The 23,985-nt window shown below is 45.8% G+C and overlaps 1 protein-coding gene across 2 annotated transcripts in view; it reads right to left on the bottom strand.

Annotated features, from left to right (window-relative positions):
• Positions 1 to 23,985, bottom strand: part of LOC108555023 (homeobox protein prospero) — a 54,151-nt gene that overhangs the window by 26,282 nt on the left and 3,884 nt on the right. The window contains exons 2-3 of one of the 2 annotated variants that reach the window (XM_017910499.1): positions 22,742 to 23,227; positions 16,536 to 16,690 (exon numbers count right to left, since the gene is read on the bottom strand). In XM_017910499.1, the coding sequence (XP_017765988.1) occupies positions 16,536 to 16,690; positions 22,742 to 23,227 (641 nt within the window). The remainder of the gene's footprint in view (positions 1 to 16,535; positions 16,691 to 22,741; positions 23,228 to 23,985) is intronic. The other variant, XM_017910508.1, reaches the window with a different exon arrangement.

Raw genomic sequence — 23,985 nt, 5'->3', positions numbered from 1 at the left:
GGAAAGAAAAGGGGGAGGAGGCGAGGGCGAGAGAGAAAGAGAGAAAGAGAGAAAGAGAGAAAGAGAGAGAGGTAGAAAGACGGAGGTGGAAGGGTGTTGGATTGTTGGCGGGTGGGAAGCAGGGCGCGGGGGTTGGCGGCGGCGCCGCGGCGGAAGAGAGAAGAAGAATGCAAACCAAGACAGAGATTTCGCTGCCGGCTGGTTGTGAACGGAGTGTAGAAGCGAAGGAGGGTGTAAGAGGAGATGGAGGAGGCAGCTAACGGTCGAGGAAGGCGAGAGAGGGTTGAAGGAGGTCGTGGTGTGGGCGGACCGCGCGCGCGAGCGAGCCAGAGAGAATGCGAGAGAGCGAGAGAGAGGAGGAGGAGGTGGTGGCAGCGGTGCCTAGGCAGTCGAGGCGCACGGGCGAGAGAGAGCCAAGCGCCACTAATTAGTGCCAAGAACGTAATTAAGTAATTTTTAATTAAGTGACTGCCGTTTACGCGCACAACCACCACGTACGAGGTAAGCTGACTCGATGCAGGGTGCTTCATCCCGGCTGCACCGCCATAAGCCGGATTACCCTTCTTCCGAAAAATTCGCTTCCTCGCGGGAATTCGGCCGTCGAGCTCTATCCTCGCGCGCCGAGGTACGCGCGGCTACGCGCGACGTGCGTGAACCTCGCAAGCGAGCGTCGAATCGTGGATCCGATTGGTTCCAACGTGCAATTCTGTTATTCCTACGCTGGAGTTTAAGAAACGAAAAGAAGGAATGCAATTTTCACCGTGATTTCGACGAATCGTTATCCGCGGAGCTAGATTCTGTCAAGAGATACGAGCGCTGTACACGTTTATACCTTGACAGACTGATTCGCACGCTAGTGGACTCAAAGACAGTACCATCCAGGTAGTACTACAGTACCTCGTACTTAAAAATTTACAAATTAAATTGCGCGCGTTTCTAGAATCGTCGTTTGACAGGACGCAGGGTGTATACTGCCGCGATTAGCGACTACCGTCTTCGAGAGAATTGACGAACGGGTCAACGCGTAAACGATAAATGGAGTAATTGAAAAGCTGACGGATAAAGAGCACGAAATCGTTAGGAAAGACGGGAGGATCCTTGGACCCGAACGAGGCATCTCGACCACCAAAGGGGAAGGAAGCGAAAATCTGACGGCAGGTTAGGTCGGTATTGTAGGCACCTGACCAGAGAAGGCCAGCGTCAGCAACGGTGGTAGTAGAGCGGCAGCAGAGCGGTAGCAACGAGTAGAGGTACCCAAAGAGTTGCCACTCCATTGTGCCGTGCACTGAGTTTTTAATTAAGGAGCTGGCGCGAATTCCTCGAGATCTCGCTCGACTACCTATATAACTCGCGCGCGCTTCGCCGTTACGTCCGTGCGTGTGTTACGTCTTTGGCAGACTGGCGCGTGCAGGACGCTGGCAACTGTGTATCACAGAGACACGGAAGAGAACACGAGGAACGAGAGGGCTCCTTTGTGGACTTCAAGGGCCTCGCGGCGGCCGAAGAGATCACCGGCGTCTTCTTCTTTTCCGTTCCTTCGTTTTCTACCCTTCGGAGGAGCAGGTATAGCCGTCAGCAAGGCCGCGGCCCGAAAGTCAAAGACCAAAGTTTCCTTCTTTTCATTAGAGGGTCCTGGCTACGGAACTGCCGCGATACATTCTCTCCCGTCTCTCTACCCCTTTCTTTTCCCACCACCGCCCCCCTCGTCATCGTCTTCTCCTTTCCATCCCCTATTCCACCCCTACCACCTCTCCCGGTTGCCGCTGTTTCTGCCACCCCCAACCCTTCTCCATGTTCGATGTATTACCTCTGGCCCTACCACCACCTACCGCCTACCCTCCCTCTCTCTCTCGCTCTTTCTCTCTCTTCCTCTCCGCTTCGCTACCAGCTTTTGTCTCAAAGAACTCGTACTTGCTCATTTCGCCCGGAATCCTTTCTTTCTCCCGACGACCGGACTCTCCTGCACGCGGGACGAGAAGGAAATCGAAAGAGGACTTCCCTCAGAAGCGAACCGGAATCTACCGTTCCACCTAGCCCACGGGGCGAGGTGGTAGGAGACGTGGCCCGATGTCAACGATCCCGAAGACATGCCTCGTTTCTCGTGCAATAGCCAGACTCTCTCCTACGTTTCGCTTTTCACCAGACGACCGACGCGTTGCGCTTCGACTCGAGTGAAGCGGGAAAAGCACGGGGAAAATCGCGGCTGAGGATGACGAGGACCCAGAAAGAGAGAGAGAGAGAGAGAGAGAGAGAGAGAGAGAGAGAGAGAAAAGGATCCACCGGTCCAGCCGGCTTTCATCCGCGACTCCTCCTTGCCTCGAGTCGTCATACGAGTTCCTCCATAGGAGAATAAATCGGATCTCGGCCGTCTCGTCGACGGGATCCGGGAAATCCAGCAGCAGCCCAATTACGCGAACATCGTCGACTATCTCGCCCACAGCCACGCGCACATGTCGCGTGTCCAAAAAGCCGGTAGCCACCAGCGGAAAAGGACGAGCTAGAGTGGCTCTGCTCGCGGAACAACGAGGCAGCGAGCGAAACAGGAAGCAGCGAGCGGATTGAAAGAAGAACAGCCGGAAGAAGCGGGGATGCATAGATGGAAGTAGAAAAGATTACGAGAGCATAGTAATTACAAGGCTCGCGTTCCTCCGGCTCTACCCCGGAGCTCGCTAACCCTGCACGAGAGCACAGGCTACTACCCGCTAACGTAAGCGTTCGCGTCTCCTGCGCGTTACCTAAGCGAACGTCTGCATACGAGACGTATGGGTCTCCGTCTTTCTCTCGCTCCTCTGTCAACGTGTCTCTCGTTCCCGCTCGCCTCGGTACACCCGGTGTGTCTACTACCTCAAGGCTCGAATTTTCTCCGGCTACCCACCCTCTTTCTCTTCCCTCGGTTGCAGCCAGCTTATTCCTCACAATAAGAGAAAACCGGGGCTCGGTCGTCATCGTTCGCGTATGGGTGCACACGCGTACATACGTGCAAGAACACGCGTGACGACGCTCGTGTCTAGCCTTCTCGCTAAATGGCCCTCGCCTGCTCTCGCCTCTTTACCACGCGGCCGCCCACGCACGCCTTCCGCCGCCAACCTATCCCTCCACTCCAACCAGCCACCCCGAAGCCGCGTCTCACTCCTCCTTAGAGGCATGCACGATCTTCCGGGATTAAAACACAAGCCGCCACCACCGCCGCCGAGGAGCCAACACGCGCGGTCCCGCGCCTCGAGATTGCCCGCAGTCTCACGGCCCGTTTGTAGTCAAGATTTCGGTGAACACACACGGACTGCCGCCTCTGAGCCTTTAATTCCGCCCTCCTTTCTTACTTTTTCCTTCGTTCGTCGTTTAAGCATGTTGCTTTTGCTTTTCGTCGATTCCTCGGCCGCCTTTGGGCGTCCAGGTTTCATGGCTCGGTCTAGGGATTTTAGCGAGTGCGTCCACGGTACCGGGGTATCGACTTTGAAACGGATTTCTCGAGGCATCTTGTCGAGGCGTGACAGAGGTTTCGGAAAATTTTGGAACACGGCGAGTCTGCAAGTCTCGAGGTTTGATGGCTTGATTTTGACAGTACGTTGACAGTGCGTCGACGGTACCGGTGAGTCACCGGTGTGTACTTTTGAGGGATTTTTGACATGTTTTCGAGTCGTGACAGAGGTTTTGTCAAATTTTAGGATACGACGAGCTTGGAAATCTCGAATTCTTGGTATGACGGTGTTTGATTTTGACAGTGCATTGACAGTACCAGTGAAACACAGGTGTGTACCGGATTTTTGATATCTTTTCGAGTCGTGACAGAGATTTTGTCAAATTTTAGAACACGACGAGTTTGGAAGTCTCGAATTCTAGGTTTTATAGTTAGATTTTGACAGTGCGTTGACAGTATCAGTGAGTTACCGGTGTGTATCGGATTTTTCAAATCTTTCCGAGTCGTAACAGAGGTATTGTAAAATTTTGGAACCTCAAAAGTATGGAAGCCTCGAGTTCCAGGTTTGATGGCTCGATTTTGACAGTGCGTCAACGTTATTTCTCTGGGATTTTTGACACTTTTCCCAGTCTAGTAGTGTCAGAGATTTCAGAAAAATTTCGAGAGAAGCTATTCCGATTATTTTAGTACGATTAAATCTATTTTAGTACATTATTATAGCGATTATATGGGGCTAGAAATGATAGCGATTTTTTGGAATTAAAAATAATTTTTGTTTTTACGAATCTAGGAAGTCTGGCTACATAGAGTTTGGGATTCGAGTGAAGAATATTTTGAGCTGATCGCCTTTGTAAATTATTATTCCTAGTTAATGAACAGGTGAGAGGCTGAACAAAGGAGCGAATGTGACTCCTGTCTAAAGGTTAGCTATTTTCGAATCGGGTTTCTTCGAGAGACATTGTTGTTTCCCACTTCTGTTATTAGTTATTATTAAATATTTATGTGCCTGGAAATTTATCTTCTCCATTTCCACCGATAAAAATTAACAAATTTTGCAAAGCTATCGCGTAAATGAATTTCCAGATATATCTGACACTTTCATTTCGAAACAATGCTTTTGCCTTCGAAAAGTTTAACACGAAAAATTCTTGCTTATGCGTTAAAAAAGAATATTTCTTTTCGTTAAAGAAATATTCGATAAATATTCATTTCTCTAAGTTAAAAAGTAGCTGGAACACTTTAAGGAACACAGATCTATAATTACCTGAATTTCCTTTTGAAACAGCGTTTTAAATAGCAGACAATCAAAAGTTAATCTTGTAATTGACTTCTAAATAATCGATTCTACGAAATAAGTGACCATCGAAGATAGGGGGGTAAGAATCGAATAATACCGGATAAAATCGAATAAAAAGCGATCGAGTGACTGTCCACTTAGTGAGTACTCTTTTCATAAATAAGGAGCGGACTGCACTTAACCATTGGTAATTACGTTAAACACAGGAAAGATGGCTGCAACGAAAAAGCTCGTGATTCCGTATCGATCGGTTCATCGGCGATCCATCAGTCACTCGTCGGTGACAAAAATTCTATACAATCTAAGAACGCTAAAACGTGGAAACAACCTTTGCATCGATCGTCCATCGGAAAACAATTCTACTACTGAATAATCTGTTTCAATCAAACTCGCCCCGAAAGGGTAGGAAAAAGAACTGAAAATGTCCATCAAAAATATTCGTATTACCAACAGGAAAACTAAAGTCTCGTAATAACTTTCAGCCAGTTTAAAAATAAGAACATCTCCTATGACTCTGAATATCAACGATTAAATTACGAAACCTAGTAATAGATACTCCGACATTTTCGTGAATCATCCCCGCATGAATTGAAAATTAAAAATTCACGGGTCACATTTGTCATCTTTTATAATAATTAAAATTAATATTACAAAATTTCGTAATTTCGAAAAATTACGATTTATATTTTACCGATTTAATTACTAAACTAATTAGAATTTACGAAATTTCGAAACTTACGCCATGAAAGAATAGCAATCTTTTAAGTGGAAAATTGCAAAAGTATAAATATTCCTATGACTGCGTACATATTGTAATAAATGATTTATCTACCTCATTCTACCATTTACCGCCACCATTATAACCTTTCACTATCACAATTCGCGAGTCACATTTGCCATCTTTTATAATAATTAGAATTATTATATTACAAAATTTCGTAGTTTCGAAAAATTACGATTTGAATTTTACCGATTTAATTACTAAACTAATTAGAATTTACGAAATTTGCGTTACGAAAGAATAGCAATCCTTCTGAGTGGAAAACTGCAAAAGTGTAGATATTCCTATGACTGCGTACATATTTCAAAAAATTATTTATCTACCTCACTCTATCATTTCCTCCCGCCATTATAACCCTTCATTATCACCAAGCTATTCGCACACCATAACCATTTATTTCCTCTCTTACGTTTCATTCGTTAATACCAAGAGATGTAATCCCTCTTACAATTTTCATTTTCTCGGATCGAAATAAAAAAAAAAAAATATTTGCAGATTTGCAGAGAGAGAAAGAAATAAATATATCGCGATAGGAGGAGACGGAGAAAGCAAGAACGCGAGAAAGTCGAAGGAAAGCGAGCGCTAACGACCGGTCACGTGCTCGCGTCCAGCAGATAGGGGTTGGAAAAGGAAATTCCTGTTTAGAAAATTACCGCGTCATTACCCTAACCATCGTGGTCAGCGGGGACAGGGTGGAGAACCGGCTGGTAATGTCCACAGCGAAGTAGATGGTCGGTTGATAAGAACGAGGCGAAGGAGAAATTAGAAAGAGAGACGCGAACAGGCACCCTCGTTGAAGAATTATCGAGGATTTCGAGACGATAAGCAACCCCTCGAAAGCGTGACTGGGTAAATTCATCGTCGACTTCATTATTCGACTGCTCGAGAGCTTTCGATTCTTCGTTTACAACGCACACTTTCTCTTCTTATTACTTTCTCCGCGCCTACCAGACACTTTGCTGGCTTAATCATTAACCCGCGTTTATGTTTATCCAGCCGCGGTTTTGCGCCTCTCTTTTTCGGAGACACGCCGCTGTCCTTTCCTCCGGCTTTATTTCCCTTCTGATTCCACGGCTTGGGGTGTCTGGCAAGGGTTAATGAGCGTGCGACACCGATATTAGCCGCTGATGAAATACGCGTTCGAATGCCTAAGTGGCGAGAGGAAAAAGAGAGACAGTGGAAAATGCCACGAACGTAGAAAACTGAAATTTTTCAATACTTTTTTCCATCCATATACATAGATTTTCCAGCTTTTCTCGCGATTGTCGAATAAATTAATTCTGTAAAATTTTACAAAAATTGAGAATTCTTTTAACACTGGAACTACCGATCTTTAATGGGTACCTAACTATATGTGCACAGATTATAGTAATTTCAGTGGTACGATGAATATGAGTGAATATATTGATTACAGTTCTTTCTTAACCCTCTATGGACCGAATATATATTTCTCTTGACTATAAGAATTGTATGTAACATAAAGTCAACAAATATCAACCAATAAATTCAGCAGCTTCGACAATTTTATTATAACGAATTCATATTGAAAGTTTGAATTAACAACGTTTGTACTATTGTGCCAAGATAATGTGCAATGGATAGACAAGACAATTTTCCACGCCATCTTGTGGAAAAAAGATCATAGGGGGGCCATAGAGCTCCCTAGAACATATCATGATCGAATAACCGGTAAATGAAAAAGAATTAGAATTTTTAAAAATGGATCCACGGGAGATATTGTGAAAATAATTATAAATATATCGAAAGAAAAATCTGCGAACTGGAGTGATGAAGACGATAACGTTGAATGTAGTATTTAATAAAATACCCATATATTAACATGTAACTTGAAAGTTACACGGACCCATAGAGGGTTGATACGAGTTGATACCAATTTTATGTGTTCGATAATTGCAAAAAGGAAAATTCTGGGACCAGTCATTTTGACTAGCTTGGTAGTTCTAGTGTTAAGAATCAAAAAATTTAATATCCATCGAGTTTTTGGGTATCGAAAATTTTTTAAAAATTTACAGATGGAGTTAATTGCTTTGCCCTGTTGACAGTTCATACACATAGTGCTTTGATGATGGTCTCCTGTAATACAGAGATAAGGAAGATAGGGCCAGTAGAGATAAGTAAAACAAATTTTCATTGGCTCAAAGTGTCAGATCTATAAATACGAATGGAATCATATGGGATTATTAGTCTGATTACTACAGTATAGCGATCGTAAAAATATATGTGGAATTTCGTCACCCACTGAAAACGTCCATTATATAAATGGGAATATATAGAATCGATGATCTGGTTGGTCACTTTTATTACACAGGTATAAAGATAGGGCACACAAATTTTCGCTATTGGTCGGATGTGTCACATCTACAAATCAGATCGTGTATACGACTAAGTTGGAGCGATAAAACACTCAGATAGATCAGGGTTTCTCAACCCATTTTGGTTTATGATATCATAAGTTACGAATTCTACCTGTAATTATTTGTATGAATTAATTTAAAAATATTTTCAGGAATTCGACGTTGGGATACACATGGTCCTCGTTGAGAGACATTCGAATATATAGACAGAGGATCACTGTCAACAATTTAACGCAATTTTATCATTTTATTACGATTTTGGAGTACGAAATGAAGAAAGTAAACGCGATACCGCCTAAAATTTGTCAAATATTCTCAGAGACAGTATTCCTAGAAACCTCAATTTCCCGATGAAAATAAAACCGAACACAATCCCATAAACCTCAAAGACAAATCCATACCTTTTCACCGCTCTCCTGACCCGATACAAAACGTACAAAGAGCACCCCTAGATCCAATCTTCCTCCCACCCCACCCTAGCCTAAATTCAAAATTAGTCCACGACTAAATACAACGCGTATATTAAAAAAAAAATAAGTGTCCAAAGAACACCCCTAAATTCGGTCAATATCTCACCCATCTGTCAACGAATTTAAATTAATTCACGATGAACCTCAGCAATTATTACCATCACACAGTTCACCAAATAAAATAATAAAAGAGAAGAAGGTATTGGAGAAACACCCCTAAATTCGATGAACCTTCACCTCAGCCACCCCCTAATCCAAAACGATCTCGTCGCGGAACATTGACAGAATATTGCAAACGCGGTGGAAAACAGCGCGTTTGCCAGAAGGGAAAGGGGAAAAAGGGCGGGAAAAAAGGTGTCCAGTGTAAAAGAAAAAGGAGGAAGAATCGCGGTGGCCTTTTGAGCGTTCCACGCGACGCAGATCCATCGCGACGACCGTCTCTGTGTCGTGTACGAGCGCTGTCCATTATACGACATAAAATTCCTTCCATCCGGGCGATAAGATCTCTGGCCCGAGTCGCGTGTCCTACCGTGAGATCTGATAACGAGCTAACCCGAGTCCGCGCGCATCTCACCCTTTCTTTCTCTCGCTGTCTACCCTCCCTGCCACCCTCCGCTGCCCCCTTATTTCGCTTACAAACAGACGAACGGAGGCAGCGATGCAGGCAGATATGGAGAAAGAGAGACACGAACGCGTCGCACGTAGAGGCGCGCACACAGGCGTCGCAACCCTGTCATCGACGACCCCAATCATCCCCCCCGGGCAAGCTTCATCGAACGAAGGCTGTCAATATCGTCGTCGGTATAAGCAGATCCGATGATGTACGCTCGACGTCAACGAGTATCCGTAAGATATCGGACGCGCTTTCGATTCGACGTGCGCGTGAGAAAATAGGGTGCGAAGAATCGCTTTGTGAAAGCTCACCCCTCTCTCTCCCTCTCGCGCCTGGTCTCCTTTCCAGTCTACCCCCGCGCTTTCCGCGACGCTCGACGCCCCTCTAGCGACGCGTCTTCTCGCTCCGGGACCGATTTTCTCGCCCGTGAGAACCGCACGAGGATATATCCTTGCGTGCCGCGTGTCGGGGTAGTTTAGGAATTATTATCTTAATGGACGACGCCGAGATCGGCACTGAAATCGACCATAGCGTCGCGCGTGACTTCCTTGAATCGTAATTTTATTCCTGGGAGTGGTAGGTGATTTTTCCTTTCTTGGAACGTTCGTTACTGTCAGTGCAATTGTTGTAAACGTTACCGTACTTGAAGGAAATACGCGAAAGAAAAGAATCGGACGGGGGTGGTCTTGACTAGGGAATATTAAGTTTTGCTAGTGTCTCTAGTTAAAAAACTAGATTTGATTTACAGTCAAACTGGATGAAATTATATAAAAATTGTATAAAATCTATTGCATTTCGATTGTTTCGATTAAATAAATTTCTATTAACACTTTGACTGCCACGTTGGTCATATATGGCTGGCCATGGTGGTCATTGGTGATCAGAGCGCTCGAACTAATTACCACTGTAAAAATTGAGCGAAAATTGACAGTTAGTGTCACTGTCAACCGTTATCAAGGCGCCATGGTGGTCATTGGTGACCTGAACGCTTGAACTAATTACAATTGTAAAAATTGACTGAAAATTGACAGTTAGTGTCACTTGTCAACCGTTATGAAGGCGTCATGTTGGTCATTGGTGACTAAAGGCGCTTGAATTACTCACAATTATAAAAATTGAACGAAAATTGACAGTTAGTGTCACTTGTCAACCATTATCAAGGTGTCACGGTGGTCATTGGTGACAGAACTACTTACAATTGTAAAAATTGAATGAAAGTTAACAGTTAATGCATTTTGAATATAACCACTAATTAGAAGAGACTTCGAAATAAAAAGTACCCACTGAACAATTAAAAATTTGTATTAGAAGACCAATTAGAAAAATATTAGAACAAATCTTGCATCTATGTTTTGAATACTGAAAATGGCGTTCTGATCCTCCTGAGCAAACCACGTGATTTTGGCGTGGCAGTCAAAGGGTTAATCAAACTGCGAATCTATTCGTAATCTCCTCGAGTTCTTCGCGCGTAATCGAATAAAAGAATTGGAATAAAAGAGCCGAAGTACGAGTCGGATCGCCGGAATTTCCATACACGCGTGTGATCGATCCCCTGGCGCGCGTGTGCCCCTCGTTATTTACCCGATCAGGCCAAAAATTCATCACCTCGACAGCTTCTTATCTCGATCTCGATTATAATTCACTTCGTCGAAGGCGATTCGACGGTCGAACTTGGGAGAAAGAGGGGTGGTTGTTCGATCGATCATACGCGAGCGCTCTTTAAATCGAGTCGAACGTTCTTCGCCCCACGGAAGACCGGTCGAGGCTGGCTGAGGCATTGAAAAACGGGCGGGAAAGGGGGAAAGGAGGGAAAAAAGGAGAGGGAAAAGGAAAAAAATAAAAAGCGTGGACGACGGGTAACGGGACTCGACGACTCCAGTCAGTTCTCGTGACAAAAGTACAACGTCGACAGGGCGGCGAAGGGCGAAGGGTGGCCCGAGTACACGGTAGCAGCGCGTAGAATAATGTGGCGAAGCATTTCCGCATAGGAAGCCGTGCATTAGGCTATCAGATCGAGCACGCTCGACAACGACTGCCGTATAGAGCCAGGAGGAAAAAGTGTCCGGGGTAAACCCTTACGTGATTAGTCGTCAAAGGAGAGGGTCCGTGGGGTGAAAGTGTGCCTAATGAGCCGCGAGATTGGCACCTTCGTGTCGTCCTTTAATCGCCATTTTACGGGAAACTTGTACGAAACTAATATGCAAGGATTATCAAGAGGAAAGTTGTCAATTTCTCCCTTTCACGATCGTTAGGGTGGCCGCCGGGGTAGACGCGGTAATTATTTATGGACACGGCCTGGCTAGAAACATTGAGATTATAACCGTTCGAAGGGTGGATCTTTTTTCCCCCGCGGTTAATTCTCTCCACCAGCCGCAATAGTTTTATCTGTCGCGGACCGTCCGCCTCGGACGCGTTAATTTTATCGCCCGCTTCAGGTTACCTGCCTATCCTCTCCTTTCCTCGCCATCCATCTAATCCGTTCCACGCCATTCCATCTTCCCCCATCTCGAAAAACCACGAGAAATGCTTAATACGTGCATAAGAGCTAAGAAGATCATCCATAAATCTTTGCGTATTCTTCATTTTCTAAAATAGGATTCATTGATCATTTCTGAGATAATTTCTGATATTTCGTATTCCTAGCTATTTGCAATAAATTACGAGTGCTTTCAACATGAAAGAAATAACTTAGCCGAATATCGCATACAAATTTTCGTTACTGTCAAGCATGTAATTAAAAGAATCTACAGTCCCGTGACCAACGAAGCTTGACAAATATACAGGGTGTTAACCCATTCACTGCCAACAACGAAATATCTCGTAGTAAGAATTTTGCACCAAAACTGTCAGCTACGAGAGATATCTCGTGTGTGCTGCAAGTTTAATAGGCTACAAATGGCCATTTGAGTTAGGAATTATTAGAAAGGATGAATGAAAATTGTATATAGCGTAGAGAACATATTAATGATCAATTTTTATTATTAAAACTATTAATAATTATAACTTAGACGATTTTGTGAAACTTCATGTTTTCTTTGAAATAAAACCGTGGCAAGACGCGCTAAATTTGCGTGGCAGTCAACGTGTTAAACAAGTATCGAGAAGAATGAAAGATGTTTAACCAAGGATTCTTCGGTTCCCTATATTCCATATGTTGCGAAGAAACTCGCGCTACGATATCGAATATCCGTAAATAATAAAAATCGATTTTATCCCTTCATTTTATCCCTCGATTACCCCCGCAATCACTTCGATTCTTAGAGCCTAGTTTTTCGATAACTCTTTCTCAACTCCAGTAACCCAGCGGACTCTCGGTAAACGTAAACACGATTGAACGGATCGATCGAAAATCGAGAGACACTTGGAGGAATTGGAGAAAGGAGAGGAAAGGCGGGACAGGGGCGTAGCTTTCGTCGATCGTGGTTGGGAAAAAGATTTCGCGGAACCCTCGTCGTGTTCTCTCGTTCCGTCTGGTTCGTCATCGGGAGCAGCAGCTACACGAGAGACACGCCGAAGGAAAAGAGAAGAATGGGGGCGAGGGGGTTGTTAGGTTGAGAAAGAGAGAACGAAGACCCCTCCGGCCCCGACACGACAAAATGTACCGAAATATATTCGAGTCGGTAATTAGCTTTGTGCTTAAAAGCGGAAGCCGGCCTCCGATGCAATTTCTCCTTCTTCTTCTTTTTTTCTCTTTTTTCCTTTTTTTCCCCCTTTTTTTCCTCTACTGGACGTTTGAAACTTTCGCGAACACACCCCGTGCTGGTTCTCTCTTATCAACCACTCTAACCGATTCTCTTCCCCGCTGCGAGTCCTCGTGGAAATGTTTAGGGAAAGCGAAACAGGGCCACGCGGAGAGGGGGATGAGACCATGGGGTGCGGGGTAAAAGAGAGACAAGTTCCTCGATGCAACCGATTCGACGTGCCCTTTGCCATTTTTTCTCCTTCTTTTCCCTCGATCGACAAGTAAATAAGTCGCGTGACCGCGATTTTTCAAACGCGTATGTACGGCACTGCGACTCCATTTTAATATTCGGCTAGATCGTTGTTTCGTTCATTTTCCATGAGAAATATATCTGCTTCGAATTTGCAATTTTATATAATTTTTCTTTTTCCTTTATTAGAAATGTATCGAGATCGAACGATATTGTAAATTCCACGTTACGCGAAAACGAAATAATTTTACGAAATTCTGCAGAGGATCGATGAAAAAATTATTTTCATCGCGATCTATGTGAAATAAATAAAAACGGATATTTATAATAATTTTTGCGTCGCGTGATCTGCAAGTGACCGCGAAAGTAATACAACGAGAGAGCAATTTTGATTATCGAGGCAAGATTCGAATTTTGAATTTCGATTGGTGAGAGATCGGAAACCGGAAGTATAGTTGGTGACACGCGAATAGTGGGGATGTTCGAGCCGTGCACGTTATTTTCGCGGAATAAAATTTTCCGGCAACTTTTTCTTTTTCCACCCCCCCCCCCCCCCGCCGCTTTTTATTTTATTTTTTATTTATTTTTTTTTTTTCGGCTCATTTTCCCCGGCGGAATTTTAAGTGTACCCTTTCCTCATTTCCATGGGACCGGCTTTTTTAATGGACCTTTTCCTGCGTTAATTAAATTTCGCGGCCGGTCTCCCCCGGTTCGCTCGAGTGCCTCGAATATTTCGTACGAGATCGACGAAACGATGCGCGATGATGGACACATCGGATGTCGATGATGAAATTCAACGCAACGTATATTTAAAGCGTCTAGCCCGTGCGGGAATTTTCATTGCTAATTTCGTCGGAATTCGACGACCCGCGATTACCTGTGTAATCGAGCAACAATACGTAACACTCTACCTGCTTTTCGCGTGTTTACAAATTCCCACTCGGCGGCACTGACGTTCATCTTTCGAGCAGCTTACGGAAAATTTCATCGAATTATTGCAAATCATTCAAAAAATGTATTTCGAGGCAGATAAACTACGGATATCCCTCTACCGTTAAAATAAATATTATTATTCCGTAATATATCCGCGATTTTTAATATCTTATACCTCGAGGTGCGCTAAATTATTAACCCTTTGTACTCGTCGACTTTTGGCCAGAGAAAAGTAGAAATTCAAAGATTCTCTACTAAAAAACTGACGATACTTTTTTGCGCAGTAAATAAAGAATTGTAGAATTATTTGTTACATTGCATCAAATTTGATATATTAATTAATATCGATTTTCCAAATTTTATGAAACGGCGACTGAAGCTCACCTCTCGAGTGCAAAGGGTTAAAATTCCGTGACACGATGAAAAATCTTTTTTCACAGCGACAAAATATTCATCAGATATTTCTTAAAAAATCTTTGGACACTGATCGAAAATGGCTACCCAGTATTATTACATTTTGCATTATCCACGCTATTTACGAATCGAATTATACGCGTGCCCAAGTGTCCCTATGATCGATTGTTTTCATTTCATATACACACGCGGTGTCGTGCAACTAGAGGTACCGCGATGCAGAGGCTAATTCTACGCGAAAAAATAAGTCGAAAACGTAGAATAAAATTTTTCCATACGAGGCTTCGTTTCTGAGAAAATTGTGTTCAAATATTTGACGGTTTGCGTTCGATATATATGCATAACCGCGCGGGCAGATTGATTCGTACTGACTGTTCTCGACGAGAAGACTAAAGTGACAGGCCTGATACAAAATAATTTATTACGTTGGAAATATTCATAGAGATAAATGCGAGTGAGATAGTACTTTACAGCGAGCTCCGCTAGGCGGCGTCGTAGTTAGGTGCACGCGCGCCACGCGACTATTTCAACTCGATTATCTCGTAAACGAAGCCTGCTACGAGAAAAAATCATTGCGCATTTTCGTCTCGGTTTTTCGCGTAGAATCACCTGCATATACGTTTCACCCGATACGTTTCCTCGGATCAGATTTCTCGCGTTCCGAATCCCAAGATACATCACCATTCACTCCAAGCGGACTATTTACGAACTATTTACAAACTGCAACTATCAGCCAACTATTCCTCGGTAGATCTGCATTCATCCCAACAGGAATTTTCCGAACAGGCTGGTCCCGAATGAAAGAAAGATCGCGAATATCGAGCGAATAAGCGGCCATTAAGCATCTAAATCCCCGGCGCTACCGAATGAGCCACGAAACGAGCAACCCTCGGCGCGGGAATAGAGTCGTGGACGCGTGGAATGTCGGAAGGTCGACGGGAACTTATGGTCGTCCAAGAGGATGGCCGCCTGTAGCGATAAGAAGGCGGCAATAATGTAGGGACACGGGCACGCGTTTCTCCGCCGCCTTATATCTCGGATCTGTACTGTACTCAGCCTAATTATAATCAGGCTAATGCCTGTGTGGCCGGTACGTGTCGGTACCTATGCCTTCCTCCTACGCTCGTCGTACCTGGCCGCAATGTAGCCACTGTTACTTATTCCCGGCCCAGGAGAGGGTAATTAAGATTCGGACACACCCATCGTGACTCTCGTCTCTTGGGCTCTGACCGCTTCTACGCAGGGAGTGGTCGATCCCTTGAAAAGCTCGTTCTCGTTTGCATACACGGAACGGGACCGCGTACCAGAAACATCCTCCGCCATCGCGTTTCTTTTGCCCCATCGCCGCGACACGGAAACCCTAGATCGGGGAGTGGCGACACGACGCAGATCGGAAACCGTTTTCCCTGTCGATCCCGTGATTTACCGCCTGCTTTCAAGACGACCATACCTCATATCCACGATTTCCACCCTTTACAAGGATGTCCTAGTCGACGATCCGGTATGTTATGCAAATTCGGGATATTTTTTGGTAAATAGCGAACATGCGACCGGATGGTCCAAGGATTGTTCCCGTTGTTCCAGTCGTGATCGTTCGATTTTTCCAGTAATTTTCCAGTAATTGGTCGAAGCACGTATTCACGGAAAATTATCGAATCGATATTCCTAAGCTAATTCGGAAAGCTAATGCGACCGAAAATTAAAAAATTTATGACAAAAGTGATGCCATTCTTATCAAAGATTCCCGTGATTTACGGCTCTCAAGACGACCATACCTCATATCCACGATTTCCACCCTTTACCGGTATGTTCTAGTCGACGATTCGGTATGTTATGCAAATTCGGGATATTTTTTAATAAATAGCGAACATGCGACCGGATGGTCCAAGGATTGTTCCCGTTGTTCCAGTCGTGATCGTTGGATTTTTCCAGTAATTTTCCAGTAATTCGTCGAAGCACGTATTGGTGGAAAATTATCGAATCGATATTCCAAACTTAATGATACCGTAAATTAAAAAATTTATGAAAAACGCGATGCTATTTTCATGAAAAATTCGATTCATTTTCCTTTTTCTTATTTTAAATGCAATATAACTGTATACTCTGTCATCTGCACGTTTGTTAAGCGAAATTAATTAACGCGATATCGAACAAATTTCTACGACAAAGCACACAAAGAAGACACGGATATCGTATCTTATCGCCATATGTCGCGGAATCTTAGCCGTAGCTGAAACTTTGAAACAATCCTTCGACTTCCGTGGTTAACCGTAAATTCTCAATACAATATCGCCGTACTCACCGGAAGTTGGAGAACCACTTGACCAGCTGCGCTGTGTTGTTCTTGTTGAACCTGATGTCGGGGAAGTACATCTTGAGGATGGACGAGGACGGGTACCTGACCCAGAAGAACATCAGCTTCGCCTTCCTCAGATGTATCGGTGTCAGCATTGACGAGTTCACCGTGGTTAAGGAAATACTGTTTATGCTTATCACGATACACAACTAGGAACATTCGTTCCTCACACGTGCACGATTTCCACCCCATTTTAGTACCCATATAAACACCAAGGCGTTGTCAATCACGTTGGAATAACAAAGTCTACTCGAACAAGTAACACAGTATAGTCTATGTAGCATCGTCGCCGATTCAGCATACTAATCGCGACATCTTACGGAAGTATGTTCAAATATAACGTATGCGTGTGGATGTGTGTTTGAGTGTGTTCGTGTCAAGAACGAGTCACCGATTGTCTAACGTGTTCTCGGTCATCGTGTAACAGTCGTCATTATAAGAGCAATTATAAAGTTTACAAGTATAATAGGCAGATTACATTGCCTATCCTTAAAACACTTGGACCTCACCGATTCTAAAGACCCAACAGTCCATGTCAAGAAATATATACGTAATACCTAAGTCAACTGATAATCGGTAACACGTCGATCTGACGTATCGATGTTACAAATATGTAGGCACGAGGATGAGCATTGCGTGTACGAGGGGTTGAATCACGAGTCCTGAAGAACACTCTGTGATACAAACAAGTGGATACCGATTATAACGAACCAAGGTAAACGTGAAAGCAGTGATGGTACATATCCTGACACCCAAAAGTGACATTCTAACTGGACGTAAACGAGTAAAAATATAGCAAAACTGTACTTGGACTCGAGTTCGTGTATCTAACACTTTGCACACCTTTGTTGTCATTATGGTCACACTGCTAGTTTGCAGGCTGACAGGTTTGTCTTCAAAAATAAAGATAGGATAGAGACTAATTGCGAGGCTACCGTGTAATTAGGAATGTGACATGTCCCAAAGATTGTGTACCCTACTCTAGAGGGATTGTCGATCTTAGCTGCTTACTTTGCGCGTGTAAATTATTCTGTGACATGGGAAATGTTTAACTTATGTAAAACTATGCGAGCCAGGTTACCAATAAGGCGGCGTGAGTGACGATCACGAAGGAATGATAACTGGAGTCTCAAAACGAAGCGGTGCTTCGTTTGATCTTTGCGGCGGATTAACAAAGGAGGCCCGCTTTTAAGAGGACAACTGGAAGAAGTTTTACACGAGAGACAAAGACGATGCGTGAATATCGTATCCAATGGAACAAAGTCAAGTCGTAGTCGAAAAGTTACAGACCTACGTAGACGAGTGTGAGCGAAATCTTTATTTCAATGGCGTCAGCCTGCATCGAGATCTATCTTCGCTTCGAGGAACCATCCAGCGTATCAATTCTCGAAGCAGACTCGAGTGACGCAATGTAAAAATAAAAACCTAGCTGAAGGGTTCGACGATACGCTTTTTGACAGTCTACCGTCTGCACCATGAATCACAGAAGGCTCCGAGCCTCCGTGTATTGTATACCCCCAAGAAATATAGGGTATAACCAGAATCAAAAGATCGTTTCGACGTATTAATCCGATTCTTGCCACGCGAGTAACGCTATAGCGAACGAGCGAGAGTAGGAGTAAGGGTAATGAGTAACGTGGTCGATCCCGAAGAAGGACGCTCTGTACGGCAATCTGTTTCTGTGTACGCAAATATCTCAAACTTAATCGTGTTTCCTTCGTATCAAATTGGATTAGAAATCGTACAAGCTGTGGATGTCGCGAGGGTAGTAGGGCTCGAACGTTCTCACCGAGGTTGACCCACGATTGGCCGTATCCTCAACGGAAGCCTTACCGACTCCTTATCGGTAATAGGATCTCTTCATGTGGTTTCATCGCATTCTTATTCGGTTAATCCGTGTGTTCAATCTCCCTCGGTTCGTCTGTGCCTTAAGGCACGCTTCTCCAAGAATTCCAACCCCCTGAGCGAAAAATCCACCCTTCCTCCTCGAATTCCACCTATCTAAAACCTACAAAGTCTCCATATGTCTCGGCATCCCGAAGACGATCTCTCTATCTGATCTACGCGAACTCGACGATTGCACCGCGAACGTAATTCTTCCGTCCATTTATCCCCCCGCTCTAAGGCGGAAATAGAGAACAAGGGGTGGCAATAATCGGCGGGAAATCCGCGAAACGCTTTCCTCTTCTTTTCCCCCCGGACACTCGATGCATTGAAAGCCATCTAATTCCGCGGGAGACAGGGAAAGCGCGGAGCGTTTACAATTTTTCACGAAAGCCTATCGTCATTGGTGCCACTGTCAGCGCGCGAACTCTCAGCGCGCACAAGCGAAGTCGTCGTTCACGAGCGAACGAGTCGACAAGTGTAGCCGTTCGCATCAAACGTGTACGCGCGTCGCATTTTGCGCTCGCGGTAACGTCGATGGGCGATAACGAGATGCCAGACAGTAATAAGGGTTATTCCGGCGCGCAGCCACCCCTGGATTATCGAGCTGGTCCTTCCTCGTACCCTCTTAACGCGCGCGGCCCGTGCCTACGTGTCTCGTGCTTATTATGCTACGTAATCGGCACACCTCGAACCTTGGGTAGAGAATACGGGGGAAACAGGGGGCAGAGCGTTTACGGGTTGCCTCGTGATCGCGATGCACGACGATTAAACCACCCCTTCGTTCTTTCATCTACAGAGATTCCTCTTGGACACTGCAATATTTCGAAGACGTTGACACCTTTTAGACAAGTGACGCCGAGATCAGGGTCTATTCGCGTGTTACCAACTAATTGTACGATCACAGAGTTTGGTAAAGGGGAAGCAAAATTTCATTTCGACCAACCACCCCTCGATTCTTTCATCCACCGAGATTCCTCTTGGACACTGGAATATTTCGAAGACGTTGACACCTTTTAGACAAGTGACGCCAAAATCAAGGTCTATTCGCGTGTTACCAACTAATTGTACGATCGCAGAGTTTGGTAAAGGGGAAGCAAAATTTCATTTCGACCAACCACCCCTCGATTCTTTCATCCACCGAGATTCCTCTTGGACACTGGAATATTTCGAAGACGTTGACACCTTTTAGACAAGTGACGCCAAAATCAAGGTCTATTCGCGTGTTACCAACTAATTGTACGATCGCAGAGTTTGGTAAAGGGGAAGCAAAATTTCATTTCGACCAACCACCCCTCGATTCTTTCATCCACCGAGATTCCTTCTCTCTCTCTTTCTCTCTCTCGGCCGTGCGCGTTTTTATCGATGTGCAACGTCACATGGAAATCACAGTTTGATCTATACGGACAGTGTCTAATTTCGTTTTAATAAATCCCTCGTCAGACACGTTCCGATTGAACGGAACACGATGAGAAGACACGGGGGACAAAGTGGTACAGAAATGGAATCCGTTTATAAAAAGAATGTCGCTAATACGAAACACCACAGCAAGTCACATTCCTCCCCGATACAATTAAATTACGACAATTAAATCCCCGATGCTTTGGATCATGAACAATTTCTTATCAAACCTCGCCTGGAGAATTCCGAGTGGAGGAAACGCTGTGAAAAAGCTCGGAGAATATCGTCCGTTTTTAACTATTGGAAATCGCATGTGGTACCCTCCTCGGTATCAAAAAGAGCGTGTAATTTCGACAAATTGTTTAACGGTAATGTCCAATTTAAATCGTAATAAATTCCTCAACATCTTACCATGCGATGGCGAGTCGGAACACGTTCGATGGCCAGTCGGAACACGTTGGATGCCGCGTGCCATCAACAACAGAGTCACTACGCCGAGCCACTACGTCCGAACGCGGCGAAGAATAACACCGAACTGAGACAAAGGAACTCGGACGAAAATTAAGCAAGAGCCAGACCCGTGATGTTTACATTAGATACCATCTACGAACTAAGCCGTTGCTTTGTGACGCTCGTGTTTGGCTCGAATTCCTTACGAGTCGCGCACGACACCGTAGGCGAAAGTGAAAACAAAGGCGAACCTTCTGGAAGGACCTGGCAATCACGGCAAATACGAATCTTCGATTCTCCCAAACAAAAGAAGCAACTGGTAACGCGAATAAAACGCGCGTACGTATGCCGCACGTAGCTGCGGGGAGACGAGAAGGAGAATCGGTTAGCCAACGATCTCTACGCCACCCCGTGCGGTCCCGTCACAAACCCCCCCCCCCCCCAAAAGGTCGCGCAGACCACCCTCCACGGCGTTGAGCAACGTGGACCAACTCGGAGGCCGTGAACGCAGGGCCGGGAAGGAAAGTCGAGCAGCGTGAAAAGCATATTTGGATACGTCGAAGGCCGGTAGGAACAGCGACAGACAAGGGTGAATCCAGAGGTGAGTGGTGAACAGCAGGTTGCGCCGCGGTCATGCGCTCGACCTACCCCAAGAGGAGGGAGTGAAAAAATGCGCCATTGATTTTACATCAAAGGCCGACTAAAAAGGCGGCAAAGAACGCCGCGCTGCCGATCGAACGACCCGGACCAACACACGCCGATGCAGTTCCCAGCGACGCTGCATCGCTGCCGACGCGTTCACCGCACGCCCCCGCGCGACACGCGTCTTTTTTTTTTCCTGGACGTCGAGAGGGCCCCCGATATATTTGCGAGTGCTTTTGGTAAGCGTGAGAGCCGATGGCGGGCGCCGCGAGAGCCACCCGGCCGGGTCATGCGTGATAATCGAGCTGCTGAACTTTTCGCGCCTGTTGATCACGCTTTCAGACGATCGTAGAGAAGGATACGTGTGTCTTAACTTCGTCCGTTCGCCGGCTATTTTTACGAAGTCAAAGCGTACTACGAGGTCACCGATGCCACCCCGCCGTGATGCGTGCATCTCCGGTTGCGTTTCGCGCGGCCGACTCTCTCGCCCATCGCAGGGGGAACGCGTTCAAGTGTTCCTCTCTCATCCTTCGTCGAGCGCGTGACATTACGCGCGTCGATGATCGATGGATGAGAGAAACGCGTGGGGAAGTGCCGTGAAAGGGAGAAAGAGACGAGGATCGGTGAAGAACGGTGGCCGATCGGAGTAGAAAGAGAAGAAAGGGGTGCGCGAGGAACATAGCCCGGCCGGCTAGCTATCGTTTAACGGGGTAGCCGATATGGATGGTCCGGGGTAAGGAATATAGTTGGCGGGCAAGTTGACCCTGTAGCAACTCGGTTCCTACAGGGCGAATTCTCTCATACGGCAGTGGAGAAGTAGTAGAAGTGGCTTATCTACGATAAGTCGAGGAGACGCTAGCCAGGGGAAGTTCGCGGACCGCCTCCTCTCCCTTTCTCTCTCTCTCTTTCTCTCTCTCGGCCGTGCGCGTTTCCGCGGTTAAATTCCGAAATTGCGGGACAGATTATTGGCTTGCGAAGTTGGGTGAGACTCGGGGCCGAGGGGTGGGCCGAGTAGGCAAAGAACTTTCGACCTCGCGCGTTGTTGCCGGACAAACTCTACTCGTAGGTGCAGCCAACATTAGCCTAACTCCGTGGCAAACTAATCTAACATTCGTCCGAGCTTGGCCCCCTAGCCGCCCGTTGCCGCCTACTCTTCCTCCTGCTACGCTCCAGCCGACTTCCTTCGCCTTGTTGGCGGGACTGGCTTTTTCTCTCCTACAACTCCCCCGTTGTTTTCCAAAGTTTCCCAAGCACTCTCGCGTTCCCTCCTACGGGTGCAAAAAGACCTCCACGACATCCACGTCGAAGAAGAAGAGGAGAAGAAGAAGAAGAAGAAGAAGAAGAAGAGGAAGAAGAAAAAACAGATTCCTGAGCATCGTCATCGACTCTTTCGCCTTTCTACCACTATTCGACGCTGGTTTTTCACTCGTCTCTTTATCCAGCTCTTTAAACCTCGCTCTTCGCTCTTCCCGATTTAATATCCAAAGTTCCATCGTACTTTCTTTGGAGAACGTTCAGACTCTGTCCCTTCGCGATATTACCAGCGCTTCCAAGTCGACAGAGATTCCGCGCGTGTTGTTGTTGCGCGCGGGCAAACAGAGAGATACCGGTTTGCCAGCGGAAACTTTGACAGTTGGTTAACTATTACGCAAACCGGGGTGACCCGGCTGGTGTTGGGAGCATGATCGTTCTGGACGTTCTCCAAGTGGTAGGACGAAGCCTTTCTTCCGTTCGTTCTTTCGTCCCCGTCTGCACGGTGTATTAGAAAAGGATATTGTAGGCTGAATCCCGTCATAGCTGATGTCGTCGGAGTTGCAGTCGTTGGGCCGGTCGTTGCTGTCCATCCTGAGATGTCCGTAATCTGAACTGCCGTGCTGAGCAGCCGCCAATAAGGCAGGGTGCAATATAGATGGCGGATGGGGCAGTGGAGGCGAGTCCCTGACGTCGACACCTGCACCAGGAGGACTCGCGGGCAGGTGATGCGGCCCCGGTGGTGGTACCTGGCCTTTGTGACTCGCGTGAGGGGTGAAGAACGGCGAGTACGGCGAGAACACTTGACTTTCGTGAAGACTCGGGTTTGGTATCGCTACGCTGGTTGGCAGGGACACTGGCAGCATCGGTGGTGGTGGGTGATACGATCGAGGTGGAGGCGGTGGCGGTGGACTCTCGTTGCCTCCTTGCGATCCGCCACCCTCCTGTGCCAGGATTCTCGACACGGTCCTCGGTGTGAGCCTCGTGTCCGTCACCTGCGAAGAAAAATACTGATGCAAACCTCGACTTACAATCGTGAAACTCAGTGTGTCTCTTATTCTAAGTAATCGACTAGCAACGATAAATCCTCGACCACGAATATCGTCAGGCATCGCGAATCCGACGTGTTCGTCGATGCCTCGTACGGGATACGCGCACCCGATCAAAGTTACAGGAAATAACGATCCGATTCGATCGATCGCGAATCAAAGACTCGAGTATTTAGCATGCAACGCAACAAGTGAATTCGCTTCTACGAACGTTAGTCTATCGCGTTGTATAGGTACAGTTGCGGGCAAAATTGGCTGGACAGGTAGTGGAAATTGTTATAAATGAGATTTCCTCGAAATGCTGCTATTATTATACACTCGTGTTACGTATATTATACGCGTGTACTATATTCTCTTCGTCCAACGGCATTTTCGCGCCAAAATTTAAACCTGACCTTGGTGGTGGCCACTCGATGTCAGCACCTCGATATTTGAATTTTGCGCGGCAATGTATAGACAATGTATAGTCTTTCTGGACATTTATACGATTGATACGACAGCACAGAGTCTAGACTCTAATCGAAATTCGGCATTTCGTTTGCATTTTCCGCGAAAGCTTCTGTCGCGAAAATTTGGCGCCATTTTCGCCGAGCATGGCCTGTGCGTAGGAAAGCGTAAACCGGGACACGATATCGGTAATTCGATTAAATTTCGAGGATAAGAGTTTCCACTACCAGGTCCACGAAATTTCGTCCACCAAAATATTCCTACGGAAGAGC

Source organism: Eufriesea mexicana, unplaced genomic scaffold (genome assembly GCF_001483705.2).
Source record: "Eufriesea mexicana isolate 0111107269 unplaced genomic scaffold, ASM148370v2 scaffold474474824, whole genome shotgun sequence".
In the NCBI taxonomy this organism is placed as follows: domain Eukaryota; kingdom Metazoa; phylum Arthropoda; class Insecta; order Hymenoptera; family Apidae; genus Eufriesea; species Eufriesea mexicana.
Note: the sequence above shows the minus strand (reverse complement) of the source record. Positions and strands in the feature narration are given on the sequence as shown.